The 21,333-nt window shown below is 51.5% G+C and overlaps 6 protein-coding genes across 6 annotated transcripts; 3 read left to right on the top strand and 3 right to left on the bottom strand.

Moving 5' to 3' along the window:
* Nucleotides 1-491: 491 nt before the first annotated feature.
* kgd1 (alpha-ketoglutarate dehydrogenase KGD1) lies at nucleotides 492-4,914 on the top strand (the record flags this gene model as incomplete). The annotated part of the gene is made up of 3 exons (XM_023235153.1): nucleotides 492-593; nucleotides 1,906-4,324; nucleotides 4,376-4,914. The coding sequence occupies 3 exons, from the start codon at nucleotides 492-494 to the stop codon at nucleotides 4,912-4,914; spliced, it is 3,060 nt and encodes a 1,019-aa protein (XP_023090198.1).
* Nucleotides 4,915-5,514: 600 nt separating this feature from the next.
* AO090003001054 (putative PHD finger domain protein (Ing1)) lies at nucleotides 5,515-7,681 on the top strand (the record flags this gene model as incomplete). Its single annotated transcript, XM_001820106.3, has 5 exons — nucleotides 5,515-5,892; nucleotides 5,970-6,652; nucleotides 6,719-6,927; nucleotides 7,007-7,567; nucleotides 7,623-7,681. 5 exons carry the CDS (start codon nucleotides 5,515-5,517, stop codon nucleotides 7,679-7,681), a joined length of 1,890 nt encoding a protein of 629 aa, XP_001820158.1.
* A 917-nt stretch (nucleotides 7,682-8,598) lies between these two features.
* AO090003001053 (uncharacterized protein) lies at nucleotides 8,599-9,201 on the bottom strand (the record flags this gene model as incomplete). Its single annotated transcript, XM_023235152.1, has 1 exon — nucleotides 8,599-9,201. One exon carries the CDS (start codon nucleotides 9,199-9,201, stop codon nucleotides 8,599-8,601), a length of 603 nt encoding a protein of 200 aa, XP_023090197.1.
* Nucleotides 9,202-9,332: 131 nt separating this feature from the next.
* Nucleotides 9,333-11,334, bottom strand: AO090003001052 (TFIIH subunit TFB1 family protein; the record flags this gene model as incomplete). Its single annotated transcript, XM_001820104.3, has 2 exons — nucleotides 9,333-11,080; nucleotides 11,193-11,334. The coding sequence occupies 2 exons, from the start codon at nucleotides 11,332-11,334 to the stop codon at nucleotides 9,333-9,335; spliced, it is 1,890 nt and encodes a 629-aa protein (XP_001820156.1).
* Nucleotides 11,335-12,527: 1,193 nt separating this feature from the next.
* Nucleotides 12,528-13,935, top strand: AO090003001050 (cytochrome P450; the record flags this gene model as incomplete). Its single annotated transcript, XM_001820103.3, has 2 exons — nucleotides 12,528-12,856; nucleotides 12,921-13,935. The coding sequence occupies 2 exons, from the start codon at nucleotides 12,528-12,530 to the stop codon at nucleotides 13,933-13,935; spliced, it is 1,344 nt and encodes a 447-aa protein (XP_001820155.3).
* A 702-nt stretch (nucleotides 13,936-14,637) lies between these two features.
* On the bottom strand, nucleotides 14,638-16,730 carry AO090003001049 (Leucine Rich Repeat domain protein; the record flags this gene model as incomplete). Its single annotated transcript, XM_001820102.1, has 3 exons — nucleotides 14,638-16,055; nucleotides 16,116-16,445; nucleotides 16,526-16,730. 3 exons carry the CDS (start codon nucleotides 16,728-16,730, stop codon nucleotides 14,638-14,640), a joined length of 1,953 nt encoding a protein of 650 aa, XP_001820154.1.
* Between the last annotated feature and the right edge of the window lie 4,603 nt (nucleotides 16,731-21,333).

Here is a 21,333-nt window from a genome sequence, read left to right as displayed (position 1 = left end):
CATCATTGCCGCTGCCAATGCGGAGGCGTTGGAGAATGATGATGAAGGGTTCTACGGCCAGGAGTTCGGATTCTATGCACAGGCATATGGAAATTGTACCTCGGAGCTCACAAACGGCGGGTATTTTGGACCACGCGGGATTGAAGGTATCACCCGCAGCTTTAGCAGCCGTGGTAAATTCAGAGAACCCAGTTTAACGCCCATCACCGAACGAAGTGAGTGGAGTACGCGCAATTCGGTCATCTCATTAGCCGCTCACGGAGCGGCACACTCGAATCCACTGTCGAGCCCCGGCCTGGCCCAACTGGTGGACATGGGGAGTATCGAGGACGAAATGACGCTTAGCGCGTTATTGAGGCTTCGGCGTGGTGCCTGGGGCGGGAGCAATGGAAGCCTTCGCAGCAGTAGCGGAAGTCCACCTCCAAATCCGCACCCTTCGTCGAACCGTGGAAGTTTCACTGGTCTTTCTGACGTGAGTCCAACAGTCTACAATGCTCCCCCGGATGCCTTCGGTGGCACAAGCGCGACTGATTCTCCAATCGACAAGTGGGGACCACCACATAACCTCTCGCAGCAACAAAACAGTATTGAAGGTGAATGAACATCGCGGACTGTGCACGTCCGGGACCGTTTCAGGGCCCCGGAATGACAGTTACAACAACCAATAGACATGCCGTTGCAACGGTATATATAGCGTTTCCTCCAGTTCGAGTTACTTACATAATGCCTCTGCCTGACTTACGGTTGACCTATCCTACCTTAATGTTTGAGATGTGATTCGGAAAGCGAAAATCTGTACAATTTTAATGATAAGATGATTGATTGCCTCATGTGTGTCTATTTACTGCGTCCAATGCTTCTTACAGTGAGCTTGTCGGACTGCATACGCTTGAAGTTATTTCAATATAAAGATCTTGGTTATAATAGGACGGTTCAATTGGTTTACGGTTTGTTTCTCTCACCTAATGACGTATGCGTGATTGGCCAGCCGACGTGGTCATCCGCAAAAACCCGCACCGGGAAATGGTCATAGCCGGCCGGCCAGGTGTGGCGGTACGTCGCTGGTCGCAGCCGGTAACTTCGGCCCGCTTGGCAGGGTGTGGCTGAGTCAGCAACGTGGCTTCTGCAAAAGGAAACCAGCCAGCCACAGCCACAAGGCCGTCATAGCCGTAGATCTCGGCAAACCCTCTCGCTCCTAGGATCCTGCTTCCTTGTCCTCTCCTGTCTCCCGACACGAGGTTCTTTTACAACCTAGCTCTCCTCTCCCCCATATTATTTTTCTATCCAGAGTGCGTGCGCTCTCTGATGAGTCCCGTGTTTGTGCAGGTGCTACGGCAATTCTAGTCGACACCTGTTTTCTGTGACACATCGTGCGTCTGCCCTTCCCTTGGCCCGTCTGAAATTCTCGGCAGCTCTGGCAACAACAGTCGACGAGAAAAATATGCTAACGGACGGACTAGGTCCCTAATATTTGATTTGCATCCCTAAATCTTTTCAACTCTAGAGCCTTCGTAATAGAAGCGCTTCCAACTCATCTTTCGTTGTGGTTCTTTGTTTCTGTTGACGCTGTGAAAAAAAATCCCGCAATGCTTCGTACCACAGCCCTCAAGGCCACCGGCAGCGGTATGCTGCGCGGTGCTGCCTCCTCGGCCTCTAGGAGGTCTATTTCTCTTGCTTCTACTGCCAGACATGCCTCTTCCAACCAGAGCTCAAAATTTGGCTTGACCACGAGACGACCTCTCGCCGTTGTTGATCGTCTGTCCAACGGCAGGAGAGCATATGCCGTCTCCGCGGAGGATACGAATAAGGGTGTGGTAAGCTATATAATGTCTTCGAATTGATATACTACAAAGTGAAGTAGTTCCGACTGACCCGCTTGGCGCGAATCGCGCGTGGTCTCTATAGGATCCCAATGATTCCTTCCTCTCGGGCAACACTGCAAACTATATCGACGAGATGTACCTGGCGTGGAAGAAGGACCCGTCAAGCGTCCACATCTCGTGGCAGACCTACTTCAAAAACATGGAGGACGGTAACATGCCTGTCTCACAGGCCTTCCAACCACCCCCGACAATTGTCCCTACCCCGACCGGTGGTGTTCCCCAAACCATGCCTGGCGCTGGTCTGTCCATGGCTGCCGGTACCGACGTCACGAATCACTTGAAGGTTCAGCTACTCGTTCGCGCCTACCAGGCACGTGGTCACCACAAGGCTAAGATCGACCCTCTGGGTATCCGTGGCGAGGCTGAGGCCTTTGGCTACAACAAGCCTAAGGAACTCGAGCTTGATCATTATGGATTTACCGAGCGTGATCTGGATGAGGAGTTCACCCTTGGACCCGGTATTCTGCCGCGTTTCGCTACCGAGAGCCGCAAGAAGATGACCTTGCGCGAAATCATCGCCACCTGTGAGAGTATCTACTGTGGCTCTTACGGCGTTGAGTACATCCACATTCCTGATCGCAAGCCTTGTGACTGGATCCGTGATCGCTTCGAGATCCCCGAGCCTTACAAGTACTCTGTTGATGACAAGCGCCGCATTCTCGACCGTCTCATTTGGAGTCACAGCTTCGAATCCTTCCTTGCCACCAAATTCCCCAACGACAAGCGTTTCGGTCTCGAGGGCTGTGAATCGCTCGTCCCTGGTATGAAGGCCTTGATCGACCGCAGTGTTGACTACGGTATCAAGGACATTGTCATCGGTATGCCCCACCGTGGCCGTCTCAATGTCCTGTCCAACGTCGTCCGTAAGCCGAACGAGTCCATCTTCAGTGAGTTCGCTGGCTCCGCTGAGCCATCCGATGAAGGCTCTGGTGATGTCAAGTACCACTTGGGTATGAACTTCGAGCGCCCTACTCCCTCTGGTAAGCGTGTCCAATTGTCTCTGGTTGCCAACCCGTCCCACTTGGAAGCCGAAGACCCCGTCGTGCTCGGAAAGACCCGCTCTATCCAGCACTACAACAAGGATGAGAAGAATTTCGACTCTGCTATGGGAGTGTTGCTGCACGGTGATGCTGCATTTGCTGGCCAGGGTGTCGTGTACGAGACCATGGGCTTCCACTCCTTGCCTGCTTACTCCACTGGCGGTACCATTCACATCATCGTGAACAACCAGATTGGTTTCACTACCGATCCTCGTTATTCCCGTTCCACCCCCTACTGCTCGGACATCGCCAAGTCGATTGATGCCCCTGTCTTCCACGTCAACGGTGATGACGTCGAGGCCGTGAATTATGTCTGCCAGGTTGCCGCGGACTGGCGTGCGGAGTTCAAGAGCGATGTCGTCATTGACATTGTCTGCTACCGTAAGCAGGGTCACAACGAGACCGATCAGCCGTCTTTCACTCAGCCCTTGATGTACAAGCGTATTGCCGCTCAGAAGAATCAGCTTGACAAGTATGTCGAGAAGTTGATCACCGAGGGTACCTTCACTAAGGAGGACATCGATGAGCATAAGAAGTGGGTCTGGGGAATGCTTAACGACAGCTTTGACCGTAGCAAGGACTACCAGCCTACTGGCAAGGAATGGTTGACCTCCGCATGGAACGGATTCAAGACCCCCAAGGAGTTGGCCACCGAGGTTCTGCCTCACCTGCCCACTGGTGTTGAGGGCCCTCTTCTGAAGCACGTTGCTGACAAGGTTAGCGGTGCTCCGGATGGCTTTACTCTGCACCGTAACCTCAAGCGTATTTTGTCCAACCGCAAGAAGGCTGTGGATGAGGGCAAGAACATCGACTGGGCTACTGCCGAGGCTCTTGCTTTCGGCTCCCTCGTTTCGGAAGGCTACCATGTCCGTGTCTCCGGTCAGGATGTCGAGCGTGGTACTTTCTCCCAGCGCCATGCCGTTCTGCATGACCAGGAGAACGAGAACACTTATACCCCTCTGCAGCACATCTCCGAGGATCAGGGCAGCTTCGTCATCTCTAACTCCTCTCTGAGTGAATTTGGAGCCCTTGGATTCGAATACGGTTACTCCTTGACCTCCCCTAACGCCCTCGTTATGTGGGAAGCGCAGTTTGGTGACTTTGCCAACAACGCTCAGTGCATTATTGACCAGTTCATTGCCTCGGGAGAATCCAAGTGGTTGCAACGCTCCGGTCTTGTTGTCTCCCTGCCTCATGGTTACGATGGCCAGGGCCCAGAGCACTCCTCCGGCAGAATGGAGCGCTGGTTGCAGCTCTGTAACGAGGAACCTCGTATCTTCCCCTCTCAGGACAAGCTTGACCGCCAGCACCAAGACTGCAACATGCAGATTGCGTACATGACCGAACCCGCCAACCTGTTCCACATCCTGCGTCGTCAAATCCACCGCCAGTTCCGCAAGCGTATGTAACTTCCCCCTGTTTTACATGAACTGCACTAACTTTTATTCTCAGCTCTTGTGATTTTCTTCTCGAAGGCACTCCTCCGTCATCCGATTGCCCGCTCTGATATTGAGGACTTCTCTGGCGACTCTCACTTCCGGTGTATCATCCCTGACCCCGCTCACGGCTCTGCCATTGATGAACCTGAGAAGATTGAGCGTGTCATCCTGTGCTCCGGACAAGTCTACGCTTCTCTGCTGAAGCACCGTGAGGCGAATGGCATCCGCAACACTGCTATCACTCGTATCGAGCAGCTCCACCCCTTCCCTTGGGCACAGCTCAAGGAGAACCTCGACAGCTACCCCAACGCCCGCAACATTGTCTGGGCTCAAGAAGAGCCTCTGAATGCGGGTGCCTGGAGCTACACCCAGCCTCGCATTGAGACTCTGCTGAACGAGACCGAGCACCACAACCGTCGCCATGTCCTCTACGCTGGTCGTTCCCCCAGTGCATCCGTGGCCACTGGTCTCAAGGGTGTTCATCTCAAGGAAGAGCAGGAGTTCCTCGAGGAGGCCTTCTCTGTTCACCAGGAGCGGTTGAAGGGTGAGTAAGCTTGTGGATAATTTAGAGCAAGGGATATTATAGCCTGTACTAGGTGCCTTGTCTTCAGAGAAATGAGGCAGCGAATACTCGCTCTGGTCTCCTTTGTACGATTTCCTTTGTTGACAACATCCTAATCTACAGTCGTGTTTGTGTTGGAACGTTAGATTTCTGATTTCTGACACATGTTACATGGTCCGACCTGTTTATACCTAGCAAGTGTCTTTTGTGTGTGCATGTAAATTAAAGATTTCATATACAATTTACTTTTTCCTTTTCTACAAGTGTTGATTCGTATTCCGTAGTGGTGGAAACAAAGTATACGAGAAGACCAAGTTAGGGTTGTTGTGATGACGTCAGAGCATATGTAGGGTATTTATGGTTAATCAGCAGTGTTGGGGAGCCTTAGGTTATCCACAGGCACCAATCACCTGACGCCGACCCAAAGGGGAAAGCGATTCTGCCGTTCTCCGCACTTGGGAGGACTTCATCGCTTCGTCCCTCACTTGTCCATGCCCCAGTGATCGCGTTACTGGCGGGTCGTCAGCAGTGATTGCCTATTTCTTGATTGATTTGGGTCTTTGGTGCCGTGTTCCTTACACGCCATCACAATGTCTTCCGCTGTCTCATCGTCGGCCGTCAACTCCCGGCAGTCGGTGCGCCAGACACGGACAAATCCATCAAGAACCTCTAAGACCCTTGGACGGTCCTCCTTTGCCTATGGTCATGGCTCATTGACTGACACGCCTCCTACTCCGCCTGTTGCCCATGGTTTCTACCCCGCTCTCACACATTTCACTGACGCCATCACCGCCCTCCCACGAGAGTTTCGCCGTCACAATTCCCTGTTGAAAGAGGTCGATGCTAAAGCGTGGGCTCTTGAGGATAACCTCCAGCAGCTACTTAAGGCCTCATCAGAGCTACAAGCAGATCCCCCTTTGGCCCAAGCGCCTGACAATGCTGGTGTGTTGCAAGAAGATCTGGCTACGGTAAGCCCATGCAAGAGTTTTCGCGGGCAGTAGATACATGCAGAAACTGTATACTAAGATGCGGGTCTAATGTATAGGGTGCTTCGCAAGCGGTCGAGCCTCAGGAGAACTCCAACCGGCGTTATCTGCTCGGTCGAGTACGGCAGACCCTCCAAGACCTGATGATGACCGCGGACGAGAAGAACCACGTCATTTCCAACGCCAACGATGAGCTAGATCGTCAGCTCCTTCGCCTCGATACCATTTTTCCGTTCATCGCAGGCGAGATCAGTGATGAGGCACGCTTGGGTAGTCTCACACATTGGGCATATTCAAACAGGAATGCTGTTAAGACCACCACCAACGAGCGCCCTCGCCGGGAAGCTGCATCCAATAAGGATCTAGCCCACGCTCTTCACGAAGCAGAAGTTGCTTCGAGGAGTGAAGCGAGACGTGAAGCTGTTCTGGCACGTAAGCAGCGTCGGACGCACGCCGATTCTGATTTCGACGATGCGCGCGCCAGCGGCCGTAAGGGACAATCAGGCAAGGCACGAGGCGCTGCTGCGAATGATGCCTCTGCAGTTGCTGGTCAGGCTGGTGCATCAGGCCAGACGAAACGACGCAAAGTTGAGCGGCCGCCAACCGTGGATACTGGGGCTGCGATGGAACGGTCTGCAAGTGGTGCTGGTGCTTCTGGCCGTGCTGGGTCAAAGGATGCCACAGATGCTACCAAGAAAAGGTCTCGGGCACCTAATGCGAATGCGGCTGGGGCACGAAAGAGGTATGCCTCATATTTCGTTGTTTTGGTGCTTTCCTGAGCTTTCGATGGGCTGACTAGATCACGTAGGAACAACACTGCCGCGTCTGCTGCAAATTCTCCTGTTCTAGCACCATCCCCTCTGGTTGGGGCAGCCACCGTTCCGCGGAGCGCAGCAAGCCCTGGGCCTAATGCGGCGACCCGACCACAGTCTTCTCGCGCTCAACAGAATTCTACCCAAACAGCAAATGGACGCCAAAGACCATCGTCTTCGGCGTCGAACCGCGTGGCTAATAATAGTAAGTTTGCCGGACATCTCGTTCAATGCCCTTTGATTTCGACCCATTCAAAATCATTATACTAACATGTGCGATGCAGATAAAATCACCGAAGCCAAAACAACACCCAAGGATACGCCGAAGATGGAGACATTCGTCATGGCGAACCAGGACACGCATCGGGAAATGGAAAACGAGACTACAGAACCAGCTGCCTCTAAGGTACTGGCACCTGTTAGTACGAAACGTGAAGACATGGATGGAAAACCCGCCGAATCAATTGAGCCTGGGGAAACCCCAGCTCCTCCGGCACCAAACCCACCAGCACCGAAGGGTAGATCGTCCAAGACATCGACTCCCGTCCTGCCTACATTCTCAGAGCCCGCGCCGCGGGTCCGACCAACACGAAGTACGGACGCTGCACCGGCCAAACGATCGCACAAGAAGAATGGAAGTGTGCCAGTCGTGCAACAGAGGGCGGTTTCAGAAGAGGAAGAGTCCTACCATGAGGGAGATGACGAAGATGAAGAGGGAGAACCGCGATATTGTTACTGTAATGAAATCAGTTTTGGTGAGATGGTGGCATGTGACAACGACGCTTGTCCCCGCGAATGGTTCCACTTGTCCTGTGTGGGGTTGACGAAACCACCTGGGAAGAATGGTGAGTGGCGTGCTCCTCTATTCGTATCTACAATGAGCTTTGCTAACCGATGCAGTCAAATGGTATTGTAACGAGTGCAAGGATAATATGCGACGAAGTCGAAGTGGCCGATAACCTAAAAGCATTGCAGCATATCATGTTTCACGGAGTTCGGACGGGTTGCTTTGAACAGGCGTATGAGTACATAAAGGGATATATAGAATGGAATTGAAGCAAAACTTGATAGTTTCAACCTCAACCAACGCCCATTAAGAACCAAATTCACTCTGTGCCGGTCCCAATTCCACCTCAAAACACTCATTAAGCATCTCTCAAACCCTCCTCCCTTGTCTCAACCCAATCCCCGAACCCTGCCCTGCAGAAGAAGAAGAACCAGTCGCCTCAGCCGCCGCCGCAGCAGCCTCACCCTCCAACCTCCTCCTCAAATCCTCATACCTCTCCTCCCCACCCGAAGACCCAACCACCCTCCTCGTCCTCTCCTTCTCCCCCACAACCCAAGCCGGCACCCTCCACCGCGCACCCACCCCCGGCAACATCTCCATCCGCCACGCCAACCCCACAAACCACCCAACAACAGCTGGCAACACCATACCAGGAAACTGCGACAGCGCCAACTGCGCCGCGACCAGATACGTCGTCGACTTATCCGAGAAAAGCAACGTCAGGGACTTCCCCGTCGACTGTGCCGTTGCGTCGTCATCGGCGGGCTTGGAACTGGACGTCGAGATCCGGTAGCGGAATGTATGGGGGATGGAAAGATGGTATTGCGCCAGTAAGGCGAAGATGGAGGCCGTTGGTCCGGAGGGCAGGTAGTTTAGTTTTGTGAGTGAGAGTGGACGGAGAAGGATTGTTAATAGTAGAGGTGGGAGGAGGGTTGTGTAGGGGAGTGTTGTTAGGAGGAAGGTCTATAATCATTAGCTTCATCTTTTCTTTCTTTTGACCCGGTAATACTTCTTGGAAATTCATTCCGACTAAATGAATGAAGGGATAAGAAATAACATACAGCCAACTTCCTCGCACCCCAAGCGCGCTCAACAACCCGTAAATGATAGACCAGCATGGCGGCGAACAAGGCCTCCGTGGAATTGGTGAACCCGGCGACTTGCCATAGCAGGGCGCGCCAGAATTGGCCGTAGGGCCAGAAATGCGGGGAGACGTGGATCGGGGCGAAATGTTTGATGTCGAGAATGGAGAGGGCGATGGATGAGGCGAGGGTGTAAATTAGGAGGGTTTTCGTTAGGGGCGTGTTTGTTAGGCCGGAGGTATGCATTTTCGCTCTCTGCGTTTGTTTCTTGTTTTCCTTGGGGATAGGTTGGTTGGGGTTTGCGTTTGGTGGGTGAGGGTTTGGCGAATGTTCGAGTGGGGTTTTGGAGCTTTTTGGTTGGGGGTTCGTGATGGGCGTTATTGGGGTGTTTGTTGCATTGAGGGTTCTGGATTCCCTCTTGGGTAGTGGGAGGGGAGTTGTGGTGGTGTTGAATTGGGGTGATTGGAGATCGAGGAGTTGGAGAGGAAGGTGTGATGCGTGAACACGTTGCGTTGAGCTCGAGGCCGGGCCGAGGCTGCGGGTTCTGTGGGGTTGTTCGGCATGCCGATTGCAACTCTAAGTGACGTAGAAATGCATAGATGCACTCCATATGATGCGCAGGTTTAATTCTCCCGTTTACACTAGTGTTTCCGCTGCAATGACGGAATCAATTTGGTCGCCCATATGCAACTTGAATTTCTTCAAAGATACTGATTATTCATCTAAGGGTTCTATTATACATCATTGCGCGGATGCCTCCTTCATCTCTTCCGCCAACGCTGCCTTATACTTCGCCTGCGCTGTTTCTAGTGCTTGAATAGTGGGTCCCATCAGTTGGTTGACCACCTTTTCACCACCTTGTATGCTTGACAGATTGAGTCGAGGCTTCTTGCCAGTGGCCTCCATGACCTCTCGCGCATGACGCTTCTTCCGATCTACCTCCACCTGTCGCTCTGCCTCTGCATCCTGTGCTACTGCTTTAATTCGCTCCATGGCCCGACTCAACGAGTCGACCAAGGATGATAATTCTGCCGCACGATCAGGGTTACCTGATAGGAACGCCTGCCAAAACTGGTGCAGAAACTCCGTCGTAGTAGCATGCGTCAAGTTTAACCGGTCGTAGAGGCCGCTCGACAGACCGTATGTGCCAGTAGTGGAGGACACATCCGTCTGGGCTCGACGATCCCGAATCGCGGCAATGATCTGAGCCGAAGACTTCTGCAGACTGACTCTAGACCCCGGCTGTTGGTTGCTTTCCTTCTCGTCACCGAGTTCGTCCGGCTCGACAAGTCTGCCCAGCGGCGCGGTACCATCGTCAGGTAGATTCTGTTCAATTTCCCTGCGTAGGTCACTTAGAATCTTTTCCGGATCTTGCTGAGCGAACAGCCTGTTTTGTTCGTCTTCGGAGTCCTTGGCTTGGGCGGAGAAAAACCGGCTTTGGTCTCGAATATTTAACAGGACGCGGTCCGCCTCCTCATCACCGCGCAGGTCGCGTAGTTGTAATTCGTTATATGTATCCTCATCCATACCGACTGGTGCATGCGGATCACCATCAGCCGGTGCGACATTCGCCATGATCTTCTCACTTAAGCTGTTCAAGGTTCGGATGATGGGCACCTTGTCCGGTGCAGACCACCTCATGTCGAGGTCAGGTCGATTTCCCCGGCGCTGACTATTATTCACCTCATTGCCCTCTAGGTTAAGAAAATGCGGAACATGCGCTTCCCGTGGGAGATTACCGTGCTCATCCGCCTGCAGATATTTGTCCAGAATGGCATCGGTGGCATCAGTTTCCGAAAGCCGCTCTCCGCGTAATTTCTTGAACAATCGACTCTGGAAGAACCGGGACCAGAACTGTGCCTCGCTCAACTTGGGTACGTTCTCATCATACACACGCCTAACGAGAGGGTGCTGGTTGAAAATCAACTGAATCTGCTCTTTGCTGATATTTAACTTGGTCACATTATCTTCCACGCGCGGTTTCAGCGTTGATAGCACATTGTAAGAACCTCTCGTCTGCGACCGTTCAATGGCATGAGCGCGCAGAAGATGAATACGGGTCGACCAAAATTGCGACATGAATTGGCCCGCGGTCAAGGTATCCGGCTTGGTATGCAGCGACTCCATGAACATGCGCTGCAGGTTCGGATCCGACTTGAGTAATGACTGTTGTAGCTCCACATCGCCCTTTAGCCATTTGTCGTTATCCCAGGTGCTCTTGGACGAAACGGCACTTGCAAACGCCATGGCCGTAGACATACCTTCGCCCGCGCCAGGGGCAGGAGACGGTGTAGGCGCAGCTTGTGCCGTTTTTGCTGCCTGGATGGCCGCGCTGAGTGCATCTTTAATAGCGTCCGCTTCCGCACGCGCGTTGGCTCCAGCGGTAAAGTTGAAGACGTACTGCTCGGGAGAATTATCTGGCGCATCTGGGGGAAGGACAAAGATCTTCAACATGACTTTTGGGTTACTTGCTGGGGTCTGTTGTAGATCTATCCATGGCCAGTCAGTAAAAGTCCCGCCTCATCTCAGAAATAGCTTCGGGTGGACAAAATTGCCTCAGATGTCAAACGTTGAGGCAAGGTAGGGTGAGATGGTACGCACTCGTAATCTGGGAAACAGACAGCGTGATCGTTCCCGTCGCACCACCAGCCGCCGGGATCCAAGAGATCGACTGGCGATCCTGGGACATGGTCAGGGTGCCATCTTTCTTCTTGTATGCCGCCGACCCGCTCGGAGGTGCCATCGTCTTCGAACTCGACAGCGTCCACTGTCCAGGGCGGCGTATCGGGATCCACCCATCGGGAGGGAGAAGTCCCAACGGAGAATCCGAGAGGCGGAAGGTCGAAGGCCTTCTAAACAGGGGACCACTTTGGGGTGGGAAAGGGAAAAAGCGAGAGGTACGGAGGCCACACGGAGAAATTGAAGCTCCGCAACGAGTTCAGTTAAGCCTTGACCATGACCGCATCGACACGTGACCGCATCTCCGCCTTCCCCTAGCCCTAAGTTCTTTGATCTGGCCATCTTCTACTGCTTGTCTGACGACGCAAGTTACATCAAAAACATAGCCATCGTCAAAACTGACAATCATCTACAAATGCTGAGCCGGGCCTCTGTGAGGCATTTCTACCAGACTACCTACTCACCGAATTGGCCGCCCCCATAGGGAATCCACGCCCCCTGGGCCATCTCCGTTATGAACTCCCATGCTACACCAGTACCGTTAGCTGGCGGCCTCAAGAATCGGCCCGGCCAGAATTCGTCCACTGGGTACTCTTTGTGGCTTCAGATTTCTGGGTCCATGTGCGCTAAACTATCTGGTGGGGGCGGAGATTCCTGTCAATTACCTAGGTAGGTGGTTCTTCCCCCAGAATCCTTGCCCAGCTAGGCTTACCGTATCTGCACTAACCAGATTCTTTGTGGTTCATTTCTGAAATGAAACGAACAGACCTCCCGTGGACTGGATTTTACCTTCTTCCTCCCTCTCTCTACTGGTCCACTCTAACATCTACACATTTGATTCCTTCTCAATCATTGTATCTGCCATCTCCTATTCCATCTACCCAACGCGATCATGGGTGCTAACACCTTGGGATGGGATGGGCTGACTAGCCGCATCGCGGTGGCAGTTGCAACTGTCTGCCTCACTTCATTCGTCTACAAGCTCATCAAAATGCGATTAATGTTCTATCGCCTCAGAAAGAAAGGCCTGGTATGCACGCCAACACCATCTCTGACCAGAACGTCATTGATACTGATGGAGAATTCCAGCCAACCCCTCCCTGGAACCCTATCTTAGGAAACCTGGCCGTGATGGCCCAGCTCCAGAAAAAATGGCCAAGCGATTCCCGCGAAGCCGAATCATTTGCTCTGCTCTCGACCGAGGCTCCCGGGTGTGAGGCCGGCTTCTACGTCGATGTTTGGCCGTTTAGTATCCCGATGCTGGTGGTGACTTCTCCGGCCCTGGCCGTGCAGGCATGCCAGACCTATGATCTCCCGAAACCAGATGTTCTCCAGCCGTTTATCAATCCGATGGCGGGAGGTTCGGACAACCTGTTCGTTTCTAATGGTGCCCACTGGAAGCAGGCCCGCGAACTGTTCAATCATGGCTTCAGCATGGCCGCCGCCATGAGTCACATGACTTATATTCTGGAGGAGGCACAAGTGTTTGTCCAGATGCTTAAAGATCACGCTCGCAAGGGGGACACGTTTTCCCTTGATGCGCTGACTTGCCGCTATGTCATGGATATTATTGGGAATGTCGCATTGTGAGTCCGCATCTTATAAAGCAGGCCCGGAAATACAAGTAGATGATTGACTTGAACTTGATAGGAACACGCGCTTCCGATTTCAGGAGCAACACAATCCGATTGCAGCGGCAATGCGAGATACAATTGAGTTGGAATGTGGAATTGAGACATCTAACTTCTTAAGCCGGTGGAATCCGCGTCGACTCTACCGACAGTGGCAGAATGGACGCACCATGGACTACCTCATCGGCGTCGAGCTCGACAAGCGCTACAAGGAGTGGAGGGAAACCGCCAAGTCCTCAAGCCACCCTCGGACCCAGTCCATTATGGATATGGTAATTGCAGAGTATATGAAAACTCGACCGCAAGCGCAGCAGCAACAAGAGCTGGATCCGGAATTCAAACGCTGGGCGACCATTCAAATCCGTTTGTTCCTGTTCGTCGGTCACGATTCCGAAGCCACCACTATCATCTATTCATTGTATCTCCTCTCCAAGAATCCCGGGGTCCTCATCAAAGTACGCGCGGAACATGACAGGGTCTTTGGCGCTGGTGTATCCAGCGCATACGACGTGCTCACGGATCACCCAGAGAAGATCAATCAATTGTCCTACACACATGCTGTTATCAAGGAGACTCTCCGACTCTTCCCCCCAGCCAACGGGCTCCGCGGCGGCCTCCCGGGCGTTTCTCTCCGTGATGAACAGGGCCGAATATTCCCTACCGAAGGGTGTGCAATTTGGATTGTGCACACAGCTGTTCACCGGAACCCGTCGTCCTGGCCACAGCCGCACGCGTTCATCCCGGATCGTTGGCTGGTGGAACCTGGTCATCCTTTGTATCCCCCGGCGGGCGGATGGCGACCCTTCGAGCAAGGCCCCCGCAACTGCATTGGCCAGAATATCTCTCTCCTAGGCATTAAAGCCTCGCTGGCTATGCTTGTGCGCCAATTCGACTTCCACGACGCGTATGCTGAATATGACCGCTTGCATCCATCGACAGGCCTCAAGACAATGTTCGGGGAACGTGCCTATATGATTCAGAAGGGTGCGGGTCATCCAGCTCAGGGCTTCCCTTGTAAAGTTACTCTACGTTGATCCTTTCATGGGCATGATGCGCTTGCTTCCACTGATATATAAGAGAGAGAGAGAGAGAGAGAGAAGCCAAAGGTGTCAGCTATCTGACTCGTCCTCTAAACGTCACCTTTTCGTCAGCACTCACTTGGCCAGGAGAAGGGGTTTAACACCAGCGATGTGTAGCCACCGCACAGAAGGGGATACACAGCTGTGCAATGTACCGATTAAAGTGTTGTAGGGACGTTACTTGCACGGATTCAACAGTGTACGACTAATTATAACCTGAATGCATTATTGAATCGACGCGACCAGAATACAGTAATATCAGAAACAGCCATACTTCGCCTTGCCAAACAATGAAACAAATGAGCAAAAGCAAGTGATACCCAAACGCAACCAGAAGAATGGGGATATCGCCAACACCAGAAAATACGTAAACACAAGACCACACTCAGACAAATCCTAACGCTCAAAAGAACATCGCTCCCGCTATGCAGACAACTCAAGCAAAAGCTAAACATGAGGCATAACATCGAATCCACCGACTTTTGATCGCTCATGCTTCCCTGTACAATTTGCCCGGATATAGCCAAACAAGAAGCGCCCATGATAGGAGAGGAAATAGATGAACAAAGCGCGCCACCAACAAACAAAAATTGTAACACAGTAGGGTATAATCATTCATCCCATGAAGGATTGGGACAGCAAAGGTAGTTTCTGCCTTCATTTTTTGAACATGTAGTGGCCGTAGATGCCGCCGACCTCCCCAATGGCAACGGGAATCTTTCTCGCTCCCCACCACCTGGCACCCATTTTCCAGGAGCGAGAACCGTCATCGGGCACCTGAAGGGGCATGGAAGCCGGATCACGAACGTACCATCCCCGCCGACCGAGCTCACGAACGGTCCAGCCGAGGGATGTCCGGGCATTCTTGGTTCTCTCGCGCAAAGGAGCAATAAGCTTCTCGTGGAACTCGATGACCTGCAGCGGATAGCTTTGCTGCGAAAGTAGCAAGCACGAGCTAGGGTTGAAGACTGTTCCCAGCGACAGCTGAGGAGCTTTGGTGAGGTCCAGATAGCAAAGCGTCGGCGGGACCCAGTCCTCTTCTTTCACTTCCGCCGATCCATCCACGTCCATGTTAGCCCGGGGTGGCGGTTTAAAGAATAGGTTGATGTCCTGAGCAGATAGTTCGGCCGAACCGAGTCCGAGCTCTTCCAGATGTTTGGTCAAGGGGATCAGCGCTTGCGTGTGGGCTGAGGTGACCTTCGCACCTCCAATGTTGAGGGAGCGAAGAGTGGAAGGCAATTTGGGAAGTAGCGCATGGACGTCATCTTCTTCCAGGAGTCGGTTCCGCGTAGGGTCCGTCATCAAATTCAAGGAAACCAACGACTCGCACACAGCCGGATGAGTGACCAAGAACTCCACTACCCTCGATCCCTGTAGACGAGTGCATCGAGACAAGTTCAAGTGGGTGATTCTCGCAGTTTTCGGGATCGAGAACAGGGCTGCCTCACTAATCTGTGTGTGAGTAACATCCAGGTGAGTCAGGTTCACCAAGCGGGGGAGGAGTGCCTCAAAAACCGATGCTGGAAGACTGCTGCACTCGTGCAGCGAGACCCTTTTCAGGTTTGGCAACGCCGATGGCAGAGCAGGCCCTGCCAACAAGGCTTCCTGAAAAACTGCCGAGAAGGACTGGGTCGAGCAGCCACAGAAATCGACGGCGAAGAGGTTTGGAAGGCCGAAGAGTAGCTTCTGTACCACCTCCACACTAAGATCACCCTCCACATGCTCCTGCAACAAACACTCTTTCAGGTTCGGCAAAAGGTCCAGGCACTTCAGCAGCGTCTTGGAGGTCAAGTTCTGGATTTCGGCATTCATCTGCTTGGTACGTCCCAATCCCACCGAGGTGAAATGGGAGAAGTCGAGGCGACGAACCAGCGTGCCCAGCGCGGGATAATGAGACATGTGGTTGAGCGCCTTCGAAAAGATGATGGAGTGCGGGAAGGTCATGTTTCTGTACAACACGGCGAGGGTGGCTGCGTGCAACGTCCGGGAAGTCAGCAAGCACGAGATCAGGTCCACATTTCGCGGCGTGTAGCCGTTTGGCGGTACGTCCAACGCCAAGCAAGATATGATTTGGTCTAACAGCGGTTCATTAGCAGACCGGTATCACGGCCATGGCAGGATAGAGTCGCACTTACCGAGCACTTCGGAGGGAAGGGTCTCAAGACGAGACAAGCCAGCGGCCGGTTTCGGCTGTTCCACCTGCAATGTCTTAGTAGGTGGCGGATTTTTTACAGGCGGCGGAGACGTTTCCCAGGCCCAGCCGCGGGCATGCAAATTACCGAGAGCCCGCAAATCGCTGTAGCTCCTACTGAGACTCTTTCCACCTAGTCTGATCTGCTTCCAGCCGAGAAAGCCACCACAGGGGCAGCAAAAGTCGGGGGTTTGCTGCATCTCGACCGGGATCGGTTTCGGCTGTTCTGGGGAAGGCTGGTCGATGTGCGTATCCACGAAGGACTGAGCAATGCCTATAGGAATACCATGACAACAGATCAGCGACGGTTCTTTGCGTCCCAGCGACCGAGTGGAGCGCGCGGTGGTGACATACCGTCAACGTCTTCTTTGATCGAACCAACCGACGGACGGCGGCGACTGGTCGATCTGGAACCGTCTGGCGAGGAACACGCGGACGAATGAGGCGATGAGTCGCGGGATAAAGTGGAAGGCGAAGTATCTCCGGAAAGAGCAGATGGAAGTGCAATAGAGGGAGGCTTGTTGATGCGGATCGCAGGAGGGACTGCGGCGGAGGACATGGTGGACAGCGGAAGCCTCTATATAGCTTGTAGGGCACAGTCCCGGAGAGGTAAAGTTACAAGGGGAGGGTGGAAAAAGAAGAAGACCAGGGGGGCACAAGAAAAAAAAAATATCCGAATGTCAGGTAATGGAAAAGAAAAAGAAAAAAGAAAAAAAGCTTTTCCTTCCCCGGATTCCACACAGACTTTCCCGGTGGACGATTAAGATTAAGGCCGAGGGGGGGGAACAAGAGAAGACTATAGGAAGAGGAGAGGGAAAAGTGAAGCTGTTAGTCACAGAATGCTATGGATGGAACGACTGCCGCGCCTCCTCGAGAGGCGGGCACACTATTGATGGGTGCAGAAGGATCCGTTAACAAGTGGACGTTAGCTGATCAGCTCACGGAGTAGTGACGATCGTTTTGATTTGTAGAAAGGTCTCCTGAGTTGAGCTTGTTGGTTAAAAGGTTGACGAAGTGGTGAGAGAGGATGGTGAGATCAGTGGTTGACGAGGAATCAGGAAAGAAGCCCGGACGGAGTGACAGAGAGACACAATAAAAAAAAGATAAAAGATAAAATCAAATAAAAAAAGAACGTCAAATTTTATTAAGTAAGGCGTAATGGAGATTCCAAAGGAAAAAAAAACCTTAGTCGTACCAGCGGAGTAAATGGCATTAAATAGGTAAAACCATGAATAATGGAAATATCAAGAGAGGGAAAAAAAAAAGAGGAGCCATGAATGAGAGTGAATGAGGATGACTGAATGATGAATGCGGCGAATCCGCTGGAAAGGTAAACTAAATTTCCTAACAGGTACTATTAAGGTATTGCGCTTCCACGATCGGTCTTCTGGACTTCTTCTTATTATTAAAAATAGAGCGAATCAAAAGTAACTACAATAGAAAATCGAAGAGAGAGACTTCCTTATGCAGTTCTGGCCCAGGGAAGCCGTTGGTGCGCGGAGATCCTTGTCAGCGCGGAATTATTTTACCCTACTTTTATTTTATCTGATGTCAATGGACCTAGAGAAAAAATAAAAAAAACAAAGAAAAAAAAATAAACCCTAGTTTCCTTAATGATACCTTTTTTAAATACCATTTCGATAGGATAACGAGATCGCCAGCTCAGCAGATTGTCCCCTGTCCACACCCCCTTTCGGTCGAGACAACTCAGAAAGATGGATGGTCTCTGTCTGGGACCATGATAAATTAAAGAAGAAAAAGAGATCAAATACTAAACCAAATAAGCGGCAGATTACTTTTTTCGGGATCGCCGCCCGGAAATTCTATGACATAATGGAAAATCGCCTCTGACCGGCCCCGTGACCCGATGCCCTTCGGTACAGATGAAGAACCATGCCCGAATAGATTGTATCATACTACATCGTCATGGTCTTGAAAGGGAGGGGGGGGGCGACCAACAGATCCAATCAGTATTTAGGACATTCCTGAGTTTCCTTCGTGAAATGGGGAGGATAATCAGATCATAGTACCACTGACTAGTCACAAAAACCATGAATAGTACCTTTGTGATCTGGTCCCCAGTCACCAAAAAGCAAAAAATACCCCAGAAATGCAGCCACGTTCAACGCGATGATTTTCCTTACCTAACAGTTACTCCCAGTCCTGCACTGTGATTGGCCGCCCAGGGTTTCGGAGGAGTCCCGTGACCGGTGCGGAGAGAGCTAAGCTGCGAAAGGGCTGCAAGCCTGCAACTGATGTCCCTGGATAAGTCGTAACTCTCCTTCTGTCAAGACTCGTCATCTCGCTAACCCATGGTCTCCCTACTAATGTACCCCCCAAGGGTGAATAGTTCCGCTTCCATTGTTGGTCCTCCCAAGTTTAATCAACTTCGGATTGGTCAATTCCCTCCATGAGGGGAAACGCTTGAGAGCTCCCGGTCATCGAGTCCAAAACTAGTCCCCCCTGTTCCCCGGCATATCGGACTGACAGTTTTAATAATGGATTCCATTAGTGAAGCTGACAACCCCAAGTTTCCAAAGCATCCGACTCGATCAACATGGAGAAATCCCACCCGCCTTCCCCCCCACCCATTTGAGATCACTAATGATGGAACGTACTTAGTGCGGTTCGGTTCCTAGTGTTGCTATCGTCTGACTCCTTCGGGTCGTTTTGACCCCTTGCTGGCCGTGAATTGACACAGACGACCCAAACAATGAGAATGAGTATGAGTATAGTATATGTACGCTGGACCATAGTCCAATATTGAGTCAAGACTGCCAAGAGTCCCGATCATGTATGCCTAGCTGTTGGGAATCCTAACCACCTCCACTTTCTATTGGGTTGATCACCGCTGTTTGCCCAGACCCCTTGTTTGCTCCGAGCATCCAGCCCTCCTTGACACCTCCTACTGGTGATTCCACGATTCCGTGTCACAGCCACTGCTCAGAGAAAGAAACACGAATTCCACTACCGTCTGAGAGACCTTTCCTGTGTGACTGAAACCTACATCATCGGTATCACGCTGGAGCCTCAAAGCCCTAATGCATATGTGACAGGCTTTCTTGGCAGGTATTGGCATGCTGGCGTCGCTTCACTGAACGGCAACATATTTGGGGAATGACTGTCCTCCAATGCTGGCTGAAATTCAATCTACAAGGGTGTCATGTGCTTATGAACGACGTATCCACCATCACACCATCTCGAGGTCCCATGGCACAACCCGGGTGGCACCCGCATGTCAACCTCCATAACTCGGGCGGTTCACCTCTTCCGATTACGTTCTCTGCTATAGACTTGTAGGCCTTTGCACCCATGGCACTATATCAGACTACTTAACGGAGGCTGTAGAAGTGCGTCTGCACAGGTACCGCCTGTACATATTCTCAATTAAGCCTGAGCCAACCAAAAGATGGTCTAGTGTTCCAGGCCTTCCCCTGTAAACAACCTTGAAACTTTCAGCGTTTCTGTAAGTGCCAGGCATGCTAAGCCGAGCTCCCCGGCAGCAGGATTAGCATGATGGATATCTTTCCATCCAGATCAGGAACATTTCCAGATTTCTTGAATCATTCCTAGTTAACTCCATTCTTTGAGTCTACTATACGCGATGGACGAGGTACATACACCGGCACCCACTAGTGCCTTGTTGGAGTTCAATGCATTACATCGTTCAAACAACATCTTGAGTGACCCAACTACGACAAACAGGCAACTACGCATACACATTATCTACACCGTACCTCGATAGACAGAACCTATCAAACCAACCAAGCACGTAACACCAACTTCCCGACAAGGCTGCACGAAGAACATGAAGACACCCACCACGGAAGTGCCCAATATCCCACCCACCCAAGGCTCACTGGAAGAAATAGAACATAAACCTTAAGCATAAGTCCAAGATGAATTAGACGCGGTTGACCAAAAAGTTGGCGAAACCTGTTTCGGATGCTTGATCCTTGTTTGCCTTGAAGAGTCCTTGCATGATGGGTGCTTGACCTAAGAATGTCTAGATCCTCGGCAATTCATGTACTCTAAGCTCATGGAAACCCCATGGAACAATGTTAGAGTCTTGAGTATGTCAATTCTAATCTTAGTAACAGCCAAAGTAAGGCTTGCCAAAAGCCTTGATTGCAATCATCAACTCCAAGTTACAAAGAATACTCGAATCGAACGGCACTGCTTCCCACCTCGTTAGTGATTACTTAGGATGGCCAAGGAGGTTTCTCTCATAGACCACAGTCGTCTCCCCAGTATCCTGGCTCTCAATCTATTGCTGAACTTACCAGAACCTGGTCAAGGACTACATACCCCCAGATAGAGCTACCTCGTTGTTTAGTAGGTTCGGTCAGTTTTCCCGATGGAATTACTGCCATATGTATAACATCCCAATATCGGATTACGAAGTTCATACCGATTATCTTGTTGAAGTGAATGGGAAACGTCAAGGTTGTATCCGTTGAGCGGCTGGCAATGCATAACTTGGCAATTTGAAGCGTTCTACTGTTGAGGTAATATTGTTGACATACTTCACTAGTAACTTAGACTTCTATGAAAGTACGTATCTCTGGATGAAAACACAGGCAACATGTTTATCTCGACTGGTATATAAGCCAAAGTTATTTAGATGTATACTCCTTGAGCTATGGAGATCTCTACATATCGCCAGGACTAGAAAATACAAGGAGTATTACCATCTTGCCTTATATTCTACTTGTATAATGACTGTTGAAATATCAGTTCGGACATGAAAAGCCCACTCGAATATTTTTTTGTTGCCCCAGACAGGTATATCCAGTATGCTGTGCTACTCGTAGCCCTAATATCTAGCATAGCACTTTGGAGGAAATTTTCTAAGAAACCGGATACTACCTCGTTCTCTGCCATGGGCCGAGCAACTAGTATCGAATCCTGAACGAAGTGGTGTCAGGGTAGCACAGTAGTTCGTCCTTATTATGGTGCTTGTCAAGCAAGGTAGCCTGGTGTGACATGGTGTAGGAAGGAAGACACAAATTGTTGTGTAACTGACAAGATCCAGTACAACGGAGAGGGAGGAATATAGTCAATAATTGCTGGCTACTGTGTAGTTCAGGTATGTACTCGACAAGATTGATTTCCGCACTCAATGGTTGTCCTTTCTTCACATTTGCAAGGTGAAACCGATC

This window comes from Aspergillus oryzae, chromosome 2 (assembly GCF_000184455.2).
Source record: "Aspergillus oryzae RIB40 DNA, chromosome 2".
NCBI classification, from domain to species: Eukaryota; Fungi; Ascomycota; class Eurotiomycetes; order Eurotiales; family Aspergillaceae; genus Aspergillus; species Aspergillus oryzae.
This window is presented reverse-complemented; position numbering and strand designations above follow the sequence as displayed.